At 33.7% G+C, this 24,695-nt stretch overlaps 3 protein-coding genes across 7 annotated transcripts; 1 reads left to right on the top strand and 2 right to left on the bottom strand.

The window, feature by feature from the left end:
• Positions 1-3,126: 3,126 nt before the first annotated feature.
• LOC127256780 (uncharacterized) lies at positions 3,127-13,803 on the bottom strand. Of its 3 annotated transcripts, none has more exons than XM_051282968.1 (24): positions 13,558-13,803; positions 13,332-13,432; positions 12,697-12,898; positions 12,159-12,240; positions 11,102-11,384; positions 10,555-10,653; positions 10,328-10,468; positions 9,613-9,786; positions 8,771-8,976; positions 8,551-8,691; positions 8,379-8,467; positions 8,093-8,240; positions 7,836-7,885; positions 7,589-7,644; positions 7,138-7,301; positions 6,685-6,839; positions 6,544-6,598; positions 6,364-6,436; positions 5,442-5,543; positions 5,239-5,332; positions 5,081-5,161; positions 4,795-4,994; positions 4,413-4,553; positions 3,128-3,603 (listed from the first exon to the last, which is right to left on the bottom strand). In XM_051282968.1, the coding sequence occupies exons 1-24, from the start codon at positions 13,715-13,717 to the stop codon at positions 3,412-3,414; spliced, it is 3,189 nt and encodes a 1,062-aa protein (XP_051138925.1). In that variant the 5' UTR covers positions 13,718-13,803; the 3' UTR covers positions 3,128-3,411. The 3 variants fall into 3 exon arrangements, with proteins under 3 accessions (XP_051138927.1, XP_051138925.1, XP_051138926.1); XM_051282969.1 differs by having other exon boundaries at positions 3,129-3,594; positions 13,558-13,799; XM_051282970.1 differs by lacking the exon at positions 9,613-9,786 and having other exon boundaries at positions 3,127-3,603; positions 13,558-13,800.
• Positions 13,804-15,959: 2,156 nt separating this feature from the next.
• LOC127256781 (putative pentatricopeptide repeat-containing protein At5g52630) lies at positions 15,960-19,458 on the top strand. The gene is made up of 3 exons (XM_051282971.1): positions 15,960-18,063; positions 18,441-18,545; positions 19,281-19,458. The coding sequence occupies exon 1, from the start codon at positions 16,054-16,056 to the stop codon at positions 17,908-17,910; it is 1,857 nt and encodes a 618-aa protein (XP_051138928.1). The 5' UTR covers positions 15,960-16,053; the 3' UTR covers positions 17,911-18,063; positions 18,441-18,545; positions 19,281-19,458.
• Positions 18,350-24,012, bottom strand: LOC127256782 (guanylate kinase 2). 3 transcript variants are annotated; one of them, XM_051282974.1, is made up of 12 exons: positions 23,665-24,012; positions 23,260-23,294; positions 23,015-23,119; positions 22,845-22,921; positions 22,623-22,752; positions 22,141-22,503; positions 21,838-21,959; positions 21,615-21,750; positions 21,458-21,509; positions 20,823-20,928; positions 19,857-20,014; positions 18,350-18,746 (listed from the first exon to the last, which is right to left on the bottom strand). In XM_051282974.1, the coding sequence occupies exons 2-11, from the start codon at positions 23,260-23,262 to the stop codon at positions 19,900-19,902; spliced, it is 1,209 nt and encodes a 402-aa protein (XP_051138931.1). In that variant the 5' UTR covers positions 23,263-23,294; positions 23,665-24,012; the 3' UTR covers positions 18,350-18,746; positions 19,857-19,899. The 3 variants fall into 3 exon arrangements, with proteins under 3 accessions (XP_051138931.1, XP_051138930.1, XP_051138929.1); XM_051282973.1 differs by having other exon boundaries at positions 18,350-18,758; XM_051282972.1 differs by lacking the exon at positions 18,350-18,746 and having other exon boundaries at positions 19,642-20,014.
• Between the last annotated feature and the right edge of the window lie 683 nt (positions 24,013-24,695).

Raw genomic sequence — 24,695 nt, forward strand, 5'->3', positions numbered from 1 at the left:
AAATATATGTTTTCATTATCTGAATCGGAATCGGATCCGCGTCATACAGTGGGCCATTAACAACTGCAACAAAATTCAATATAATAATAATCCCTCCGACCTATATAATTAAATAAAATATAATTTAAAAATATATTAATAAAAATAATTATTGATTAAGATAACTAAATAGTTTAATTAAAATTAAAAAAAATTATAAATTTAAAATATAATTAAAATATATAATTATATTTAAAAAAAAAAACAAAATACGTGAAACTAAGAAAAATAAAAAATATAAATATAGACAGATTATATTAAACTAATTGGTCGTAACCAAGTTGAGGGAACACTACCAAAATAATAATAACAAAAAGATCAACTAAAGACAAACGTCCAAAAGTACAATAAACAGGCATGATAAATATTATGCCATCCATCGTACTTATATAATTTATTTATATTTTTTATTTTCGTTTTTTCCATATAATATATTTTTAATATATTTTTTAAAAATTTATATTTTAATTATATTTTAAATTCTATAATTTATAATTTTTAAATTTTTTTTTTTATGTCTGGAGTTTAAATTTTTTTAAAAAATATTTGATATGATATTTAAAAAATAAATAAATAAATATTTTTAAAAAAATTACTAATTTGGCAATTATATTAAAAGTTTAAAAAAAAAACAGAAAAGAAAGAGTACGCCGAGCCTAACAAGTTGGAATATGTCACAGTTAACAAACGAACCAAGTGCATAAATAAAATTCTAATAATAAAATAATAATAATAATAATGATAAAATAATCCAACACTGATTTTGATTTTGTTTACTTTAATTTGTATTTAAACTATGATATAATTCGATATTTTACAAGAAAAAACTTTCATAAAGTATGACAATGATGGTTAGAAAAGTGATTTGAAAATTGTTGGAATATCGTAACAGACAATTTAAAGAAGACATCCACTCAAACAAAAATCTGAACAGTTCCAAGCATTTAATTAAGTGCATATGAGAAAACCACATGTTTCTGAAGTGGATCAATTTGCCAAAGATATTTATACAAACATAAATCAATCGTCACTAGCAAATGAGGTACAATGAAAAAGGTGGATTATAAATTTGTATGAAATATAAATAAATTTAAATTATTCGAATATTATATTTATGGAAAAGTTAAAAGTAATTTGACAAGTCATATGCGAATCAGCAACAAATCAGCAGTAATTTTTGTAGAGTGTAACAATACAGAAAAATTATTCAAGAGAATTGCGTAGATCTCAGCCACATAGTCGACTATTAACGAGTTAACACTTTACAGCGATGCTCCACACTTACTGAAATTTCAATGTACAATCAATCTACCACAGAGTACAAGATCCAAAGCACCAGACTGAAAATCCGATCACCACGGAAGAAGAATGCCTACTTCTCTCAGTCACCATAAATACAAAATTAAGAAAAACTAACACAAATCTACAAAGAAGAAGAAGAGCGCACGCAGGCAACCATAAAAGCAAATAAAAAAAAACAACTCAATTAAAAAAAAAAAAAAAAAAAAAAACCAACTCAATTAGCGCTATGCACATCTTTCCACAATTGCTACCTTCCGAGAGATCGAGAAACGCCGCGGCGGCGGCTCGGGAAGAAGCCGCAGGCATACGAAACAGCACCGCCGACGAGCGCCTCCATTATCTCAACGAAGAGATTGAGGCTTCGGATCGGCGGAATGTAGAGAATCAGCGGCGCCGCCGAGAAGGCCACCGTGAGGAGGAGCTGTAACATCGAATTCCAGAGAATTCCAAAAGCTAGAAATGAGGATGAATTGATTAACTAACCAATGCGCGTTCATATATATATATATACTGTAAATGTGGGCAGGGCTTATCAAAACCACGGGCAATGGAACCCTGAAATTAAATCCAGAAGACGAATTGACCAAACTACCCCTCCATCCACGTCAGGGCTAAGGCGGATTGATATCACGTAATAATAATACTTCCATTATGGTGTGTCTAAATAATTTTGTTAATTTTTCGCACTATCAAGATCTTTCATTTACAAAAAAAAAGAAAAAAAAAAAACAGATATTTTTTTATTATATTAAAAATTAATTTTTAAAAAAAAATTAAAATATCATTAAAACGTGTCTGGTTAGATAGAAAAGTGAGAAATTTATTTCTTTATTTATTTTTTCGTTTAGAATTTTGTTTTGATTTTATAGAATAGTTTATTGTTTTTAGGAGGGGAAAGAAACTTGCTAGATTTTTTTAAAAAAAAAATAATTATAATTGGTTATCTATAGCAATTATGATATTTTATTTAAAATTTATTTATAACATTTAAATTTTGTGTCAAGTGGCCAAGTGTAGGTGGATATCGTGTGCCAATGTGGCCAAAACTGGCTGTATTTTTTTGGATTTGGGTCAGAAATATTTAATTTAAATTTTATATTAAATAATTCATGATATAAAACTGTGTGTAATATATTTTCTAAAAAATGCAAAGTAATAAAAAAATATGTATAAAAAAATCCAAAAACCCACACCTAGTCAATATTCAATTGCATATTATTATTATAGTCAAAATTTCATAAATCAAATTTAAATAGCAGAGTTCCACTCAATTTGATTCTTACAAATACAAATATAAAATGAAAATAAGTATTTAATTTGATAATGAAATAATAGGTAAATTACATAATACTTAGACGTATTTGATTATAAATTATATAAAATATCATGTATTGCGTAGAATCATCCCATTTGTTATAACAATTTATCCATTTTTTCATTTTAATCCGTCCAATTAATGTGACATTTTTTAAATCCTCGATTCGCATCCACCGATGCAGAAAATGCTCAAGTTTTCCATTCTCATATGAGGTCGGAAAGTGGATTGGCAACAGGTCGGCACGAAGTGATTCATCATGCTCAAAGATGAGCCTTAGGGACGCTACCTCCAGCATGAGCAAACCCTTTCGGAGCTGATGTTACCAATTTACTTTTTAGTAATTGTATTGTCTATCTAACATTAAGTACCTTTCTAATTTACAATATATCATCTTTATATCATACAATACTAATACGATTAGTCTAGTCATTTTACATTTATTTCTACTATATCTCAATATAATACTAATATTTCTAAAAAATTTCGTGCAAAAAGCAAATGAATATATATAGGTATGAGACAAAAGGAGTATAAAGATATACACCAAACATCATCTCTATCCAAATGCTATCGTTCGTCCAAAATAAGCTTAAGTAAATACTACCCAAATAAATGAAGTAAAATATTCTAAATATTATAATTTTAATAAATAAATATTTTTTAAAGAAAGAGAATGGACAAATAAACAAACTGGCAAACAATTCCAGGACAAATCTTCTTTCTGAGAACCTAATTAATATTTAATTTGAAGGTTAAGGAGAAGAGAAGCATACGAGAAGTTGGCGGCAGATTTGTGTGATGTCTGTGGAAGGATCCATTGAGGACATCCTCTGGAGCAGCTCTTTTGCTTCCAAAAGACCACCAGATATGTCTTCAACCACCTCTTCTTCACTTGTCATCAGGCACGCCAGTAGCTTCGCTCCCGCCATTTTCTCCTGCAACACCTTCATAAGCCCGTAGAATAGAGTTGCAAGAAAATAAACAAAAATACAGCATACAATTTAAAAAACCAAAAGAAAAAGCTTATTTTCAGTATATCATACCTTTTAGCCATAAAAAATTAATATTTTATTGAAAAAATAAAAAAATAGTTGATTATATTTTTGAAATTTTAATTAAAAATTAAAAAGAATGAAGAGAGAATGTAATAAAGTGAATTGTATTTATTGTAAATAAATGTTGAATGAAAAATAATAATTAAATATTAATTTTTTGATTTTTCCAAATACAGTAATGGGGTAAATTTGAAAGAAGGACGAAGAAAAAAAAATAAAAAATTTGACGGACAGACGAAAAAATAAAATGAGAATAAACTTAGCGGACAGACGAAAAAAAAAATGAGAATAAAGTTGACGGACAGACGGGCTAATTTTCAATACAATATGATACTAGCAATATAAAATTTTGTATGTTGTGCACTATACTTTTGCGGTACCAAAATTCTATATATAATATAATAGGATATATTGAAAGTGTTACTTTTAATTATGATAATTTTTTCTATTTTTAGTGTACCCTTAATACAAATTTCAGCGGTATACCGAAAAATCAATACAATATCAATATAAAATTTTCATACCTTACTATTCAGTATACCAATTTGATTCGGCACGGTATCAATATGATACTTTTTCATATCGGTATTTTCGGTACGGCATGATATTAAATTTTCGATATATTGTACCGTGCCACCCTTTGTAGAATGCAAATTTGAAATTATAAGTATTCAAAAGAGAGAATTTTTAGATTATACCTTATCGGATCCTTCTCGGAGCGATTTCAGAGTGGCTTGGAGAAGGTCCTTAGAGTACGGAGCCACAAAAGGCTTCAAATGGTACGCAGCAGTGAAGAGCACTTGAATGCAAGCTGCTCGGATCTCGGGCTCTGTTATTACCTAGAAATAGGAGGGAAATATAAAAGTGGTTCGATGTTCGTTACAATTATAGGCTATGTTTAAATACAATTTTGAAACTCACATTATTCATCGACAATAATTTTTCAAAAATAAAACATTGCACCAAATACATTTTTTCTGTCGCAAAATATCACATCAAATACCAAACTTTTTTACTATTATCAATATTTTTCAAAACTTTAAAACTTCTGTTTAAACGGAGCTCGGGGAAAGAACATACCTTAAGGGATTGTGTGATACTTGGAATGATTTTTTTAACAAATGGTTTCTTTGCACTGTCTGATATCTTTTGGCAGGCGCTTATGAGGACATTCGCCATGCAAAGACAGAAGGAGAGGCCGTTAGGTTTGGAAGACCAATCGTTGCCCAACAACTGACTAGTTACGAATGCAAGTACTGGGATTTTGGAGATGCGACTGCCTGCAACAAGGAAGAATGATTAAAGAATGAAATCTTATGTTTTCTATGCTTCAGTTGTTCAACAAAACATTTTATCGAGTCTGAACCTCTGGAAGATTCCGGAGATTGTAGTTCGGTGCACAACATCAAAGCGAGGCAGTCTATGCACCCGTGCTGGGCTTTGGAAACTGAAATCGAATATTGCAGACATTTTGGGTCAAAATAAAAAAGGCGCGCATCAGTTAAGTGTAAATGGTATATATACCATCTTGGTCGGGAGATGTCCATGACAAGATATTCAGTATCGATTTGCGTATTCTGAGCACATCTGGATGGCTATAGGCCTCAGTGCCTCGAACCTAATCACCAGCCACGAGCAAGATGCATCAATAATTAGATCCCGAGCATAATTCAGTATAGTTGAGTATGTGCAGTGTTAAATTAAATTTCTTCAGTTGGCGATCTTACCACAAGAGAAGTACAAAAGGAAAAGAGACAAACTTTAATCTTCATCAAGTCATTGGCAATAGCAGCTGATTCCAATTGGGAGGACAGAACTGGAACAAGAACCTGAGCAGCATAAAAATGGAAATACCTCAATCCGAAGAAAATTATGCGGAAGCTTTACAGAATTATTATGGAGCTATGCGACTAGAAAATGATCCCTATAATCGAAGTTATATAATATATACTCTATGATATAAGTCTGCTATGTAGAGTCATTTGTGGAACTCATGCAACTATTGCCTTATAACAAAATATATTTCTCCCAGACGTTTAAACCTAATATGTTTCTCAAAATAGTTCCCATCCAAGTCTTTAGTGGTCTCCAATACACATGATTAGGTCATTTTAGATATGTTCCTCTCATCTTCTTATTTAATGAATTATCCCCACTTTGGTCGTAATGTGCTCATTACTTAGTTTATGTGTAACACCATATCAATTTCAGTATTCCCATTTCAGTTAGCTTCTTTAATTTTTCCGTGGTCACACCTAACTACCCAACATTCCAATCCATCAAGCATCGATAGTATTATAGTAAATTTTATTTTCAGCCTTAGAGCAAATTTATGAACACACAGAATAGACACCTTCTTTAAAGCTATTTAACGAATGCTCAATGTATGAATCTCACAGAGACAAAAATAAACCACGGGGACTTTTCAAGGAGTTTCAAGACAAACAGAAACCTTGGGAGTAGATGTAAACTTCTTGCCATATTTCCATATATCACTAGAGATATTGTCAACCACATAAGATACTTTCACTCAACATGTTAGCATGTAACAAAGATGTTAATATTCATGATGATTTCAATTGTGAGACAACAGAGAAAGCATATTGTAATGAAATAAATTGTGATCATGTTTGCTTAACTAGCCCCTACCTCGGGGTGAATTCTTCCACATAGCTCTGCAGAAAGCTTTCGAGTGTCTTCAAATTCAGACTTGCTTAATGCCCTGACAACACAGAAAAAGATGATCAAATTCTATTTCCAAAAACACCATACTAGCTTAATGCCCTGATCAGATAGAAAAAGATTATCGAATTTTCTTCATTAGGAAACCTGTTCATCATCAAAGAAGCAATGCACTCAGTGTCCTCAATGCTAAGATATCTGTCTGTTAAAACCAAGATTATATCAGAACACGAGCTTCTTATTGACCAAAATCAAACAGTATTACACTCAAGGTAGAATAAAGAATACCACGTGCAGCAGAGTTCTTCGAAAATTCGCCATACACAAGTGAAGAATCTAAGTCATCAAAAACTCTTAAAGGAAGTAATCTGATTACAAGAAGTGGGCAAAGATGGGTAAAGAGACGATGCTCATGCTTCATAGTCTCACTGTTTGAATATGTCCTGTTCCATTTGAAGTGTTCATTAGTTCTGCCCTGGGCAAAAATAAACAACAATCTAGAAAGAAAATGAAAAGGACATAGAGTGATTAATATATATACACAAATATATAGTGCACGCTCTAGACGTTGTTATTAGTTCAAATAAGGGGTGGTGTTATTTTTCTAGCTGTACTTAAAAGTCCTATATTATTTCCTACTGAAAAAGTGAGCCAAGGCCAGGGATGTGATAATGGCTAATGCAAGGAGAAACTGAAAATAAATATGAAGAATAAGGGAAGAACCAAACCAATGCTACTTACTCTTCCTGTTGTCTCGTATATAATAAAAGCCGATGAAAGACTACGTCCACAGTGTCAGCCAAGTACTCACTTATATAGCTGAGAAACCTCACCATAACAGCATTTGATGGTTCAGCTAACATCTTGTCTATCAATGGGCCAACCATTACATGCCAATCTTCAACCTGAGAAAATACCAATGAACAGTTGTGGTCACGTTACTAAAATAAAAGGTTACAAAAGAAACCATTTAGCACATCATCAGTAGCAATTTAATGAATGACGTACAGAAAAATCACGAGAAGGTGATTGCAACCGCTAAGATTTCTCTACTGAATATTATTAGTTTTCATTTTCTATTTATCGATGAAGAGAATATGATTAACCACTGCAGATAACTCTTTTCCATTAATCACATCTATTGTCTGACTAAAACAGACATGGAACAATATTCATTGCAATACAATCTTACAGTTTTCGCCCACTCTGGAAGCAACTTCAGGAGTCTATCAGCATCAAATCTTGATTCTGAAACACAAAGGTCACAAGTGAAATTTTATATTAGAAAGCAGTTCTTTATTTCACCTCTATTATATTTTGGAGAGAAGCTCAACCGGAGACAGCTAACAGTAAAATGAGATCAGACCATTTTTCACTAAGTTACAAAGACAGCCACCCAGTGAGGATCAACAATACATTGCAGGTATTTTGAGAAGTACCTTTTTTACCATCCATGGTGGTGCCTGAATCAAAGTTTTGAGAGTGTTTGCTGCATAAGACAATATAAACTCACTGAATCATAAATGCACACAACCATAAACAGAAATAAGGAACTGCCATAAAGAAAATGAAGAAGCATCCTTCTCATTTCCATTTCAGATCTTTCATAACCTAAAACATTTCAGATTGCGCAAGGTTGATCTTAGCATCAAAAGTCCGCAAGATATTAACTTAGTGAAGCCATTCTTCACAGTACCTAATACAGTCAAGCAGCATGCACAAAATTTCAGGCTCATGTTTATGAGCCACTAACAAGGCTGTTAGTGCACTGCCTGCTGATATTTGCACTCCTTCATTTGCTGAATAAATTAGTTCAACAAGTGCAGGCAAAACCAATGGCGGTTCTGCAACAGAAATGGAAGTTAGCACTGACTGCTCAGAATAAGTGGCTAAATTTCTAAAAGCATGAGGTTTTAAAGGGCCATTTGGCGAACAACAGGTCAGTTATGAATAATGAATCACTTGTGTAAATTTAAACAAACCAATGAAGGAAATCAAATGCGGTGCCTGCTTTTGAATAACCAGATCTTCATCTTCAAGACATTCCAATAAGTAGTTCGCAATGTCTTTCCTAAAATTAGGAAATTTATGTCATGAAAAAATCCAAATCAAAAAAAATGGAGAGAAAATATGCACACCAATTAAGTTGCATACCAAGTTGCATGCGGAATTGTCTCGACAGATTCACCATAATGGATGAGCTCTGAAACAATATCAAAAGCATTCCTCCTCTGTGAGATATTCTTAGAGCTAATGCCATTTAGAACTTTGTATAGGTACTTGCTATCAGAGCATCTGTAAATAAAATATTTCAGTATCTATTTTTTAATAGAACATGAGCTTTAGCCACAAATAAAATGCCATTATGACCTACATCGAGCAATACTCTGCAACTAGCTTAACAATAGCTTTTGCTGCCGCATCTCGGTCTCCCAAAAAATTTAGTAGCATTGACATCAAATCATCCATTTCTCCAACATCACCAACATTTCTTTTAGATAAAGTATGGTTTGTTCTGAAGATGACAGCTTTAAATATGCTAATAGCTCCATCAATCACTTCTTCATTGGTGCATTGCAACTGTAGAGCATCAGCATCACTAATTGAAGCAAAAGTAAATGAAACAGAAAATAGAATTTGATTTACTTCCGATTGGTATGTATACCACAACCGAGACATTCAATATATAATCCCTAAGCTTTGCTACTGCCAGAAGCATTATTTCCCTACTAGTTCTAGACTTCTAGATACCTTAAAGCGTATCATAATTTCCACAAGTTTCAAATGGGAACCAAATATGAATGAGAACTCTCACAGTCATAGTTAAGATGGCTAAAAACATACAGTTATCGGAAAGCCATGTTAAGAATGTTACTGTCAATATCCAGTATCCACAATGTATATTTTAGACATCAAGTAAATTGAAAACCAAAGATACTTAAAAATTAATCCTAATGATCATGAGTGGAACCCAAGAATATAAATAATGATTATAATGGGCACAAGCCATGGTCTCACCAGCACCACTCAGTGAACAAAATTAAGAGCATAAACATGAAGTAGAGATGAGCCCTCACAAAAAGATGTATGGAGCCATTACATCCATTGATCCAGAAATGTTAGCAATGGATTAGGATCAAATATAAATCAGCTTACAGCTTCCAAGAACTCAGAATAGAGATTTCAGGAATTCTTTTCAGGTACATTATAAAATACCTGAGACAGAAGAATCTGAGAAATTTTAGATCCAAATTCTTCTATCGCATCTCCAAACATCTTGTTATCTAGTTTACCCAGTAAAAGCAAAAGGCAATTCAGGAAAAAATTGATTGTCTCTAGTTTGTCGCCTTCACTCGTGTTAGGTTCTCCAAATTTGTTGTCTGCATAAAACTGCAAGTATACTTCATAAAAACTAGGCAGACTAATAAGCAAAAAAAAACACACACAAAAAACAGCACAACAGGAGGCAATAAAACCCCCCAATCAAGAAAAATAATCCGAACAAGAACAGAATCTGAATCACCAATATATACAAGCATGAATTACTGTGATCATACAACCTTCTGAAAATGTGTCTCCTCTTGCTAGAGATAAACACCAATGGAAATTTTCAAGTGCTAGTGCATGATAACTATATATAAGATTAATTTCACAGCCTCTGGCAAGGAATCGTGCAGCAGATTTCTCCCGAATGACCTACCTAACACTTGATGACCAATCATGCACCCAAGATTGCATATGCTACAAGAAAGAACAAATCTTACCAGGGTTGTCGATATTGCACTCTTTTGTTACATGAGGACATTTGAACTAGAATCCATTTTCAAACAAGACAAACAACTTGATAGTGCAAAATATGAAAACCAGTTTGCACTTCACAGGCATTCTTCAAACATTGTGCAGGCAGTTGCAATGTTGAATGAAATTTTACCTGAATACCCGACAAAAACTGCCCAATGAGTTCTTTAAACTGTTGATTGAATTTGTTGTCTTCTAAATGCAACAGCGTGCCATAATGCTTCCAACAGGAAGAGAGAAGCAGAGAACCAATTTTCCTCATTTGCAACTCTGTCTTTCAGTAACAAGGAAAAGAGATAAGAACATGAGGTTGAACAAAGCACAAAGGAATGTCAGAGATTTATTTTAAATAAGACATGCCTCGTCAGGGGAGCAACCATAAATTTGCTTGACTTCCTTCAGCCACTTACATACTCTCTCCAGTCCTTTAGCATGCAAAGAGCGGCTTTTCCTGCTCCACTGCAAGTTTCATCAATCAAGTGAAAAATCAACTTACTAACATAATGAAGCAAAATGCAAACCAGTATCATGATAGTAAAAAGTATTCAGTGAGTTTTGACAATATTTCCAGGTCCTACTAGGCATGAGAATCCTACAATTCCACCTTTCCTGAGTCTGTCCAAATGTGCATCCTATAACTTTCTACTTACACAACCCTTTAGTTTGAATGCATTATTTCATAAGTTCTTCATGATGAAACTGAACAGACTTCCAATTCCTATTAACAAACAGACAGCAGCTACCCTTCCTAGGGAATATGATAAGATTTACAAGGTCTAGCAAAAAATAAAAATAGCCAACAACTTGATGCTGAAAATAAGAAGAAGACAAAAGCCCTGATGGTGAAAATATAAGAAACCAAAAAAAGTCAGCAACTGATAAAGGAAGCCATGAATCTGGATCATACAGCTGTAAGTTTCTCCACAAGCATTATAAGTTCACCCAAATTATTCAAAAGAAGGAACTTCAATTCCAAGCTCAAGGATTCAGACGCCTTCCCCAATGTCTTTTCATCTCTAGGTTTAGTGGCTTCTGGTAACAAGTATATAGACTGATTTTTAGCATTGCTGGAAGATGATTTTTGCTTGTGAGCCAGATCATTTCCAGTTAATGCAACTGTAAGAGATAAAAGAAAATCAGCAGCTGCTATTGCCAGGCGATTTGGCAACTCAAACCCCTCCCGCACTTGGCTGCAAGTTCAGACAATCACAGTCAAGAATTAAACAAAGATACAAATATACAATGTAATGCAAGTACATATGCAACATCTCCAATTGTTCGTGATGTGAAGCCCACGAAAATGGATGCAACTGTCTCACGGAAATACTCTACTAAACTAACTGCCATCAGGATGGTTTAACATGCCAAATCAATAGGACCTAAATATTGTTGCACCAGACGAAATAAGACATCAGAATAAAAGTTTTCCTGATCAACTACAGATACTATCAACTCAGCCACCCATGTCATGTATCAAAAAAGCTAAAGCATATGGAATTCAAAGGTTTTCTTCTTAGAGGACATTAGTTTGCACTTCAAGCTAACCAACCAGATGCCACAAAACTCTTATCTTAACTTTAGTGAACTGCTTATTAATTTCACAACAAGATAGGAAATGAATCAAGAGATTCAAAGTAAAACCAAGAGTATATTCTTTAGCATAAATTCAGAACACTGCAATTTCATTAAGAATAAATAAATAAATAAATAATAATGTGACAATATCTTTTATATTGTGTCAAGAGATGAAATCATGAGTCCAGTTGCATGAGCCAATATTTATAAACGGTGAAGAATGCAGTGTACACTGACTGCATATTGACAATCACATGGCCCGCATACCATTCATTGCGTATTAGGCTTTGGCGCTTCGTATAAGGAATAATTATAATAAAGAAAATTATGAATGATGAAGAATACCGTATGCATCCATTTTATAAATGATAACTGCATAAGAAGCATACCTTCCGTTGCATACTAAAGATATGAGATGGGTCACACAGGGGCAAAACATCTTCAATAGCACATCATTTTTCTCCCTGATTGCTGCACAAGTACAATTCTTAGTGGCTAACAAAACAACTTATTTTGATGTAATCATAAGGCAGAGATGCAAGGCACCATGACCAATGATTGTCAACAAGAAATAAGCTCCAGAGGAAGTATAGAGAGCAATTATCTTTCAATTTAATAAAACAAGAGATCTGCACATTACAGCTCGAGTATTTTGCTTGATACATTGGACGATCTCCAACCCTAAACCCAACACTCAAGAGCTTAAAAGAAGTAATCAACTATATTCATGTTTTATCAAAAGCAGAAATCTGTATTTAATCAAATCTAGGCTGGCAGTTTTCAACCAGCAGGAGCAACCAGCATGGAATATTCAATACTCACAGATCCTTATTAAATTCCACAAATAAAATAATGTGAAATAAGGCCAAAGGTGCATCATAAGGAGAAAAAGCAATCTGGGGAAATCAAGTAAACACTAAAAATTACCTGTAACAGAAACATTGTTCGCAGAATCCTGATATTCTATAAGATTACGTCCAAGTATACACCAACCAAGAGCTACATAGCGATCATCCCTTCTCGAAATAATGACAAGCAAATGCTCAACTATGCCATGGAACAAAACATCATCTTGAAACAGCCAGTTCAGAAGTACTAGTGACTGCTGTGAGCCTCTCGTTGTTGATGACTGAAATGATCAACAAAATTTACAAGAAATTATTCAAGCAAAATCAGATTCACGCCAAGAAAATGCACATATTGTTCAATGCAATATTTTACCATAACTTAAAAAGCATGGACCCTAACTTCAAATAAATTACTTTATCTCAGAAACCCCAAGGAGAGAGAGGCCCTAGCTTACAGCAGACGTTCAATTATCTCTTAATGAGAGTCATATGCAAGTCAAATAATAACTTAGATTTGAGATATCAATTTTCCAACATAGAGTAGAATCTGAGTAGAATCTAAATCAATTGATGAATGTCATATCTGTTCAAAATCCTTCTTATGTTAATATGCACAACATCTGAATCCGTCTGCCAGACATGAAGGAAACAGTACAAAGCATAAACGCTGCTTACGGCTGAGGAATATAAAAAAACGTAAGGAAAATCGCGTACATGTTGAACAATGGGAACAAGAACTTGGTCCAAATGCTTCCCGTTTTCCACAGCTTCGCCTATGTACTTGTGCAGAAACCACAATGACCGTTCCAAAGACACTTACACACGAAAAAAAAACAAGAAAACTTAAATCACAGAGATATAAATTTTATTGTTTACAAAACAGGAACTCAAATAGCGCGAAATCAAAGTAGAATCGTTCGAAATCGTCTGCAAATTGTACCAGTTAGAGGAGTATCGGGGAGTGAATGCAGCCGAGAGATGGCGTCCTGTAGTTTCCTGGGCTTTGTGTTGAAAATATCGGTCATAAACCTTCCTAGTGTCGCCGATTCCATTGGTCCCGGAGCTCGAAGGATTAATTGGCGCTCTTCGTCGTCCTCCATCGGAAGAGAGGGTGAAAAGGCGAAGAAGAGTCTGGAGAGTCTCGAATGCTCAGTTCGGTTCTTGTATTCTTGAATAGTCGGCGGGACTAATGAAACGACGCCGTTTCAACCCTTGCTTGAGAATTTCAATAGGGAAAAAAAGCATTTTTAATTGTATTATGTTGATTTGAACTCAAATAATTATTCAGTTATTTCATAGTTTTTAAAATATAAAATTAGTCAAATAAATATTAATATTTTTATAATAAATTTACAATAAGAAAACTTTTTTAATAACTAAAAATTATTTTTAGTCTCATTATATATTTATAATTATCAATTTTGAAATTTTGGTCTAATTAAAATTTCTTATAATTTTGATTTCATTCAAATTAAAAATTTTAGCTGATAAAAACTTAATATGACCGTTCTAACTCACACAGTAGCAGTGTTCATTACCTCCATCAAATATGACTGTATTTATTATTTTTTTTTTTTCACGATCATTTTCTTAACATAATTATATTATTGCACTTTGAACACAGTTATCTTTTTGTCCATAAATAAAGTCATAAACGCCAACATGTTCGCATAATGGTCGTGTTGCTGTCAGATTTTCAATCAAATCGAAATTGATAATTTACCGGAAAAAAATCAATTTTGGTCTCAATATAATCAAAATTAATTAATTTTAGTCCAAATATAAAAAAAATCATCAATTTTGGTCCCAATATAACCAAAATTTATCAATTTTGGTCTCAATATAAAAACTCATCAATTTTGGTTCCAATATAAACAATTTTAATCAATTTTGGTCCCATTATAAACAATTTTTATCAATTTTGGTCCCACCTTTAAAAAACTAACGGAAATTGGATATGACGGAGGTGACGTGGCAGTTAACCTGAAAAGTACACGGTCATGTTGTTACATGGCCATGTATATTTCAGTGTATAATTATACACGGCCATGTTGTTATAGGGCCATGTATATTTCAGTGTATAATTATACATGGTCATGTTGTTACATGACCATGTACAATTATACACGGTAATGTTGTTACACAGCCATGTACAATTATACACGGCCGTGTATCTTCCTATTTCGGTCTAAAATTTTAATTTTTTTTATATTTTTAATTTTTTTTTTAAATTTAAAATAGTTGATATAGTTAAAATGGAAAATAATAATAATAATCATCATAATATAATTAAAATATATCAATTTTAGTTCAAATACATGGTCATGTAACAACATGGCCATGTATAATTATACACTGAAATATACATGGCCGTGTAACAACATGACCGTGTATAATTGTACATGGCCGCGTACTTTCTAGTCAACTGCCACGTCACCTCCGTCATGTTTACGTCAGCAATTTCCGTTAATTTTTTAACGATGAGACCAAAATTGATAAAAATTGTACTAAAATTGATTGAAATTGTTTATATTAGGACCAAAATTGGTGAGTTTTTTATATACGGACCAAAATTGATAATTTTGGTTATATTGAAACCAAAATTGATGAATTTTTTATATTGGGATAAAAAATTAATTAATTTTGATTATATTTAAACCAAAATTGATTTTTTCCCTTAAATACTCTTTCTATTTTAATTCAAATTATTATTTTTATTATTTTTATATATCTCCATTCTAAGTCTTCATTTATTATTTAAAAAATAATAATAATAATAATAATAATAATAATAATAAATTAATAACAAAATATAATTTAATTTTTATTTAAATGGCAAATATAATTAGACAAAGCAAAAGGTTCAAAACTATTACTTCAGTACATTAATAAAATACAATTATTTATTAATTTAACCAAGAAGTGGCTTTGAGTTGGATCAGAGGTATATTATTTTATTTTTATTTTATTTTATTATTATTATTTTTTTAGGGCAAAAAATTATTTTTGGTCTCATTCAATATCACAATTATCAATTTTGGTTACATTAAAAAAAAATTATCAATTTTGGTCTCGCTCAAATAAAAATTTATCACTTTTAGTCTCAGTCAACTTCTGACTCATTCAATACGGTCGTGTTCAAACCAAAACGGCCGTGTTCAGTCTCAGTCAATCGATTTGGGACTAAAATTGATAAATTTTTATTTGAATGGGACCAAAATTAATATTTTTTTTTTGAATGGATTAAAATTAATAATTGTGATATTGAATGAGATAAAAAATGATTTTTATTTATTTTATTATTTTTTTTTCAGCCAAACAACTGTATCAATTATAGCATTTTCTGTTGCTTAAACCTGCAGTCGCCGTTACCTCCGCCGCCGGTAACCGTCCACTCCGCCGTACATCGGAAACAATCACCAAACCGCCGCCGCAAATGCTTCACCTCCTAGTGGAAGAGCCGTTACCACTGCCGCCGCCGCAGCAGCATCCATCCCCTCCACGGCCCAATATTATTCCAAAGTACCCTCAGAATGCGCTGAATCAACAAAGCTTCGAGTCAAGTTACAGAATTGTTTGCAACCATTTACTCGACTTCACCCGCTCAAAGAGTCTCCTTCGCGGCCAATCTCTTCACGCCTACATCCTCAAATCGGGGCTGCACTTAGTGCCACTCATCTGCCACCACTTAATCACTTTCTACTCCAAGCTCGAGCTGCCGTATTGCGCGGAGCACGTTTTCCACGAGACGGAGTTCAAGTCGTCGACAACTTGGAGCGCAATCATTTCATCATTTACTCAGAACGAGCTCCCGTTGCGTGCGCTTGAGTATTTCAAGTCGATGCTAAGGAACAACGGAATGTTTCCCGACGATCATATCTTTCCACTGGCAACAAAAGCGTGTGCGATGATCAATGGATACAGTTTGGGGCAATCGGTACACTGCTTAGCATCGAAGATTGGGTATGATGTGAATGTTTTCGTGGGAAGCAGCGTTTTGGATATGTACGCAAAATGTGGGAATTTGAGGGATGCGAGGAAGGTGTTCGACGAAATGCCTGACAGAAATGTAGTCTCGTGGAGTGGAATGATCTACGGTTATGCACAAATGGGAGATGATGAAGAAGCTTTGAGGCTATTTAAAGGGGCATTGGACGAAGGTATGGATGTGAATGATTTTACATTCTCGAGTGTAATTCGAGTTTGTGGCAATTCGACGTTGTTCGAATTAGGGCAACAAATGCATTCTCTGTGCCTGAAAATGAATTACGACAAAGCAAGTTTTGTAGGGAGTGCTTTGATCTCTATGTACTCGAAAAGTGGTATGATCGATGGTGCTTACAGAGTGTTCGAAGAAGTTTCGGACAAGAATTTAGGGATGTGGAACTCAATGTTGATCGCCTGTGCTCAGCACGCTCACACGAAGATGGTATTTGATTTGTTTGAGAAAATGGTAAGCCGAGGGACGAAACCAAATTTCATTACATTTCTGTGTTTGCTCTATGCGTGTAGCCACACAGGTTTGGTGGAGAAAGGGAAGCATTATTTCGAAATGATGGAGGATTATCGAATAGAGCGAGGAAGTCAACATTATGCATCAATGGTTGATTTGCTTGGAAGAGCCGGGAAATTGGATGAGGCCATGAAGTTAATTAATGGGATGCCTCTTAATCCGACAGAATCTGTCTGGGGTGCTTTATTGACTGGCTGCCGTATTCATGGAAACACCAATTTGGCGAGTGCTGTGGCAGATAGGGTCTTTGAATTAGGGCCTGTAAGCCCCGGCCTGCACGTGCTTCTATCGAATGCTTATGCTGCTTCTGGAAGATTCCAAGAAGCTGCAAGAGCACGGAAGATGCTCAAGGATCGTGGACAGAAAAAGGAGACGGGTTTGAGCTGGGTGGAAGAAGGGAATAAGATTCATACTTTTGCTTCGGGGGATAGGAGACATGAACTCTCGGAGGAAATTCACAGAAAGATCGAGGAGTTAGGGGAGGAAATGGAACGAGCTGGTTATGTTGCAGACACGGCTCATGTGTTGAAAGAAGTTGGGGCTGAAGAGAAGAGTGAGATGATTAGGTATCACAGTGAGAGACTTGCTATAGCTTTTGCCCTCATTACATTCCCTCCGAAACGACCGATTAGAATCATGAAGAACTTGAGGGTGTGCGGTGATTGCCATGTTGCTATAAAGTTCATATCCAAATGCACCGGTAGGATAATCATTGTGAGGGATAATAATCGGTTCCATAGGTTTGAAAACGGGGAATGTTCTTGTGGTGATTACTGGTGATTGATTAAACTTGTAAGAATTTGGATTTGATCTCGGTTGTTGGCAAAGCTGAGCGGTTGTTCGTTGCTTGCCTTCTTCCTGTGGTGGTCGATTTTTACAACGCTGTTTTTCCCCAGCAATCCATCTGCCTGTGGAGTTTTTCGACAGACAAAGGTACAACTACATCGAAATTTAGATTTTAAAGTCTTTCTACTTTTTTAATTGTTTGGGCAAATGTTTTAAGTTTGAAAAATGATACGGATATTGATATTTATTGATATTAATATTATTTTTCCTTGACAACGTAATGTGTTTAGTTAATAATAGTTTGGATACACCCCGACCCTTTAGGATGTTGAGGAATAGCTCAAACCACTTGAATGACTTCTATTTTTACATGACATAGGAAGTATTATTCTTACTGATTTTGTGGTTTTGTTGATCAAATGTGAGCAAGAGATATTAGAAAGAAACAACTTGTTTATTCTTCTTCTTCTACTTCATGTTTCCATGTGTATATATATTAATTCACATGTAAATTTTTATTACAGGGGAATTATTGAGGAAGACAAATTAGGGCATGAGATAGCTCAAATCTCATTTCCTATGGTACTAGCTCTAACTGCCGACCCTCATTCATCCATCACATTGGTAAGGTAAGCCATTCGCAATCTTTTATGTGTTTTCCAATTTTTTCAATGATCAAATGTCACTTTATTCATGCCTGAGATGCTCATATATTCTATATTGGAGATCTCACTGTCAAGCTTGTTGCTGTAGTAGTCGCCATTGCTATTATTAATCAAGCTTCGGAAATTGCAATTTTCCTCTCATTGTTGTGACAACATCTTTAGTAGCTGTAGAAGATGCTAGACACAATTCATGGGACGATTATTTTAAAGGGACTGAATTAATAGAAACGCAAAACGTATTAGATACTGTAAAGGAAGAACTTCATTCCGAAAACAGATAATTACAAGAACTTTCTCTCTTCTTAAAATTAATAAAAACGAGTATGGTTTTGCAAAATGTTTTTCTACTAGCATTTTGTTATTAAAAATGTGCACATTGTTGATATGAATAGTCTAATCGGGTGTTTTTGTTTTGTGAGATTATTTAAAGAAGAATATTTTAATTTGAGGTATGGAGAATTGGGTAGGAAGTATAAAAATAATGAATGTGTATGATATATTAATATTTTTGAAAAAACATTTTGCACGACACTGTGATGCTAAGCTGAAACCCCTAAGAACCTCCATGTTCGTCTACTATCTGTTGATATGTTTTCTTAATTCCTTCCCCACTTTGGCAACACGACTGTTTTCTTTTCACAAGTAATACTGCTTTGCTATCGTTAGAATTAGCGCAATCATATTATTTAATTTCCGCAGAAGTCTCCTCTGATCGACCCAATTGAAGTACTTAAACATTGAGGTCACTCGGTGCTCCAGCCATTCTTCTGCCATTGGTGATAGCAAGGTGTTTTTTGGTTAATTTTTCTACCTACTTGTCAATTATCTCTATATGTTATCATGAACTTTTTGCGGATATATACATATATTATTTCTATATTAATGACATAATTCTCCATATAAAACATAAAAACACATCAATCCCTTAGGGAACTAGATATACTATTTTACACAAGCAAAAATCAATCTATTGCAGAGTTCACACCACATTAGGTTTAGCCCAAAAAATGTAAATAATAAATAAAATCACAACAATAATGCTTTCTTGAAATGGCATCCATAAATAAAATCATTTGTTTTTCCTTTTCAAGTAAAATTCAAATAAAGCATATCATAGTTCCTACTTCATCAGTTCACCTCATTGATTATATTATATATATATATATATAGCTAATATTCCCTCAAAAATTTTGCCCAATTGTGTTCTAAGTTCTTGAAATGAAAAACATAATAATAATTTTAAAAAGAAAAGGGAAAGGAATTGTATGATCATACCAATTGTTAGTAGAAAGTGAGATATATAGAGAGAGAGTGTGTGTTAGCTCTTTTTCTGCATTGAACCATTTGAGCAAGTTGTTCCTGCAGCATAAACATGCAGACCTCTTGTTCGACCCGGAGCCCCTCCTTTTATCGAACTTAAATCGAGCACGAACCTGCAAGAATTGGGTTAGTCCGGGTGTCAAAATAATTCATGAAAAAAATAGTATTGTTCGAATAGCGGCTGTTAATAAAGTTCAATACCGTGGCAAGAAAGCACAGAATATATGACAACAGACAATACATCATTTATATTAACATAATGAAATAAGCAATACATAAGATTTCCCTATGTCCCGAATCATTTATTTCTATAAATAATCATTTTACCGTAAAATTACCCCGGCATTTTCATTATTATTACATATGTAACACTACTTTTTACACCTTATGGTGTGTTTGTTTGGAGGATTTTGGAAGACTTTCACCGTTCACATAAAATTTTTCTTCCAAAAATATCAACTCCGGATACCTCTTTTTCATTTAAAATCAATTTTACATTCAAATATCGCATCAACACTTATTTATTTCACATCATACAACTATTCCAATTCAAACTTTTTACTATTTAAATCTCAACCCAAAATCCAAACCTTCAAACAAACACACCCTATAGTAACAATATAAAAATAGAGAAAGTAATATAACACATATTGTTTGAAGGATTTCGAGAAATTTACACTATTTATATACACTTACAAGGACAACAAAAAGATGTTTTACTCGTACTTTCTACACACTGCTAATATAATATCAATATTTCTTAAATTCCGTGTCCAACAAAAATATCATTCTTTTGAGACAGTATTCATACAACACACCTACAAGTATAAACTGATAGCACATATCCTTTGTTAAATAAAAACATGTGTTGTCGGCCTATTTAACACAACAAAATATCTCATGTTCAAATATTGTACGTACATGTTTGTGGGTGGTTTCTCTTGGTCTGCAGCACCACTGTTTACGAGGATCCTCTGATCGATCTTTGTGATCATGTGCTCACGAGGCACGTGAATCAGCTCACGACCTGGATTGTAAAATAATTAAGACAATCAAGTATCCATGGTGAGAAATGTGCATCGCTAGCTTGAAGGAATTTGTATAGAATTATAGAGCGTATTCACTTACTGATATATTAATACACAATTTCCAAAAAAAATACAATATATACACATAACGACAACAGTCAACAAAAATAGACAAAATGTAAAACTTTAACGATTCCCTATACCTTAATTTTTTATATATGTATCCATTCAGCCATACCTTGTATTTATTTTTTACCATTTTTGATTGTCTACTATCAGTTTATCTATTTCCTAATTTAGTCAATCTAGTCCCGTATAAAATAATAAAAACAAGCTTACATCTAATCTAAAATTACCAACATCCTATTATCTTAATTTACAATTTATTAATTGTACTTTTAATGACATCGTAATAAATATGCTCTTACACACCACCTATAGATCCTTAATGTATGCAACAAAAGTAAATGAATATACATAATGGATAGGGTGAGTATATTTCAATTATTTGACGATGTAGCAGCTAACCTGATTCAGATTCTCCAATATTCTTGACACTGTCGGTAAGGCCCAAAAGTTCCTTAAGATATGGAGGAGATGGTTTCAGTTTTGCAGAAAGGATAATATTGTGACAAGCAAGAAAAGGTCAAATCGGGCGTCAATGAGACCAAAAAAAAAAAACTACCTTAAGTTTCTCGTAGCACTCCTCGAGGTTAGCGTTGACCAAAATGTGATCGAAGAGACCGGGCGATTTTCCCTGTTCAAGTTCAGATTTGGCATTTCGAAGACGTTTTTGAATCTGTTCTTCTGTCTCAGTTCCCCTGCATAAGTAATAATTATAGATTCTTTCAATATAAATGATAATCTGATGTGATGAGATCTAAGATATATCTCATTATCTAGCCCACCTTGCACGAAGGCGTTTCTCAAGCTCCTCAAATGAGGGAGGACATATAAAGATAAAAATGGCTTCGAGAGAACTCGCCCTTACAGATCTTGCCCCTTGAACATCAATGTCAAGGATGCATCTCTACATGAAAATTGCAGAAGCTGCCCTCAAATTTACGACATAAGAATTTGTATCGATGTACGCAATTGAAGTACAGATTTCTTCATTATATATATATATATGGTTCTTAGAGGTATCACCAATCATAGATCTATTAGATGACTAAAATAAATGTTGGCTAGGGAAGAAAAATGTATTTTACCTTTCCTTTGTCGGCAACCACTTCAACAGCTTCTATACTTGTCCCATAAAGGTTTCCATGAACAGAGGCAAACTCGAGGAACTTTCCATCCTGAATGTCCTTCTCCATGATGCTACGCTCGGTAAAATGATAGTGGACGCCGTTTTGTTCGTTGTTTCGTGGAGCACGGGTAGTGTGGCTCACAGAAAACCCAAATGTCGATGGAAATTCTTCCATCAGTTTCGATATGAGGGTGCCTTTACCAACTCCAGATGGACCGCTGATAACTATGGGTTTTTCAGGTTCACCTGTCATTCCCCTGCTCCATGCAACTACCTCCGTCCCGAGTCTTTTTTCATGCTCGGTTACAAACTCAGTATTCACCTGTTAAACTTGAGAAAGTTAAACAGTTCGGAACCATACATAAACACAACATTTGGACAAAAAGTACATGAATCGATTGCTGTTCTCAAAAGGAAATAGATTGGCCACAAAGCACCAACCTCTAGGAACCAAAAGCTATCATTAGAAGTCGTGTTCCCCTTAATAACCAAAATCCGACCATCATCTAAAGCAATGGCTGAGTGGCTCTCGGAGAGTTTCGGCTTTGTCCCCAACACAACGGGGTTGATCCTACAAGGATAATAAATTCTTAGCCGACACACCTCTAAAATGAAGGAAAGCAACAACAGCTCACTGTATAGAAGTCGAGCTTCATATTTCACCATGTGCTTGAAGATTCGTCATAAATTTGCACTTCAATTGTGGAATTGGACTTGTTATCAGATGCACCAATCACATACTGAATAAAAATTTAACAAAAGCAGGGCATTCATTGACAAGGGAACATTCTTCAACAGGGGGAAAGAAACGGGTTGGATAGGGATGACCGTACTAGTTTATTGCCGCCGATCTTGACAGTAATTTCGAATCCCTTAGACTCAGTTAAATCCGTAAAATTTCCCTTCAGCTCATCTACAACAAAAGCAGGAGCTTCTCCCTGCACAATCATATTACACCCAAAAGAAGCAAAGGATCAAAAATCGTATGACACAACTAATTTGATCCATCTTTCTGTGTTCATCTCAACAATAACCTTTGTACTCAACTTTAAAAAAGCATTCAGAAACATGAACTTACCATCGATGGAAGTGATCAACAGATAAAGATCAATTCTGCGAAAGAACATAGACAAGAACTAGATCAATGCACAAATATAATATCTGGAGCTCATAGTGCCAAACTCCATCAATCCAAACTTTCCCCAAAACAATACAACGGTTAAACGATCTAACTTAGAATTTCTCATTCAACAATTCGACTACCAAAGCATTATGTTCATTTCCACAAAAGTGCAATAACCAAATAATACCAACAAAATCAAACAAATAACAAACCAGATGCATGAATCTCTCCATCTCTCACGCATCCTGTAGAAAAACAATACCCTAACAAAAATCCTACCACAATCCGGCTATCGATTTCATCACAATCAATTAATTAATTCATTTCGAATAACATAAATCGAAAATTAAGAAAAGGTACCTCTACTTTTTCTTTTTTTTTTTTTTCACCCAAATTTCTACCGAGGAATCTGGCTTTTCTCCTCAATCTTCACGTCTTCTCGATGCGCAAGTCAATGAAAACAGAAATTTGAAAAGAAATTCAGGCAATTTGAAAATTGAAGAAACAGTAGGTCCTGGGTGGAAACCTTGGAAGTTTCCCCCACCCTCCTTCCCCTGCTTACAATAAATAGCATTCACTCCGCGTGAGCGTTTGTGCGCCTGCTACCGTGTGTGGGAGGGAGACGCTGTGTGAGAGAGAGAGACCTATGTGTGTGTGAGAGAGAGAGAGAGAGATGTGAGAGAGAAAGAGAGAGATGCGGCTTTTGACTGCGTTCAATTCACGAAACCTACTTGGAGTTGATGTCCATGTCGGCGTTCAATTTATATATTAGTGGTACTATTGATAGAAAAATTTAAAATAAAAAAAATTATAACTATAGAATTAATTTTAAATTTTAAATTAAAATATAATTAAAATGTACATTTATTTTAAAAAAAAAAATAAAAATAAATATTTTATATAAAAAAAAAATTAATATTTATAATTTTATTTTTAAGTTTACTTCCCAAAACAATGAAAACATCCGTATTTATTTGGATTTGGTTGTTTGATATTTTTAATTAGATATATATATATATGAGTTATAGAATATTTTAATAAATATATATTACAAATTAATTTTAAAATAAATATTTAATAATATTATTTCAGTTGCAAGCTATTAAAAAAAATTTAAAAAATACTTAAATACTTAAAATTAAATAAATAAATAAACAAAAATAAAAACGCATCCAGAATAAATAAATAATTAATTAATTAAAAAAATAAATATTACCGTTGGGCCTGCCATCGTCATCTCCAATACACGATAGCTGTATTTCGTTGGGTTATGACCTGTTAATTAAGATTTAAAGGCCCACGACTATTTTAGAAAAAAAAATATTATTATTTTTTTATTTTTAGGCCGATTTTATTAAAGAATTATGACACAATAAAAATAGACAACGTAT

Source organism: Andrographis paniculata, unplaced genomic scaffold (assembly GCF_009805555.1).
Source record: "Andrographis paniculata isolate CXL003 unplaced genomic scaffold, ASM980555v1 Contig56END, whole genome shotgun sequence".
NCBI classification, from domain to species: Eukaryota; Viridiplantae; Streptophyta; class Magnoliopsida; order Lamiales; family Acanthaceae; genus Andrographis; species Andrographis paniculata.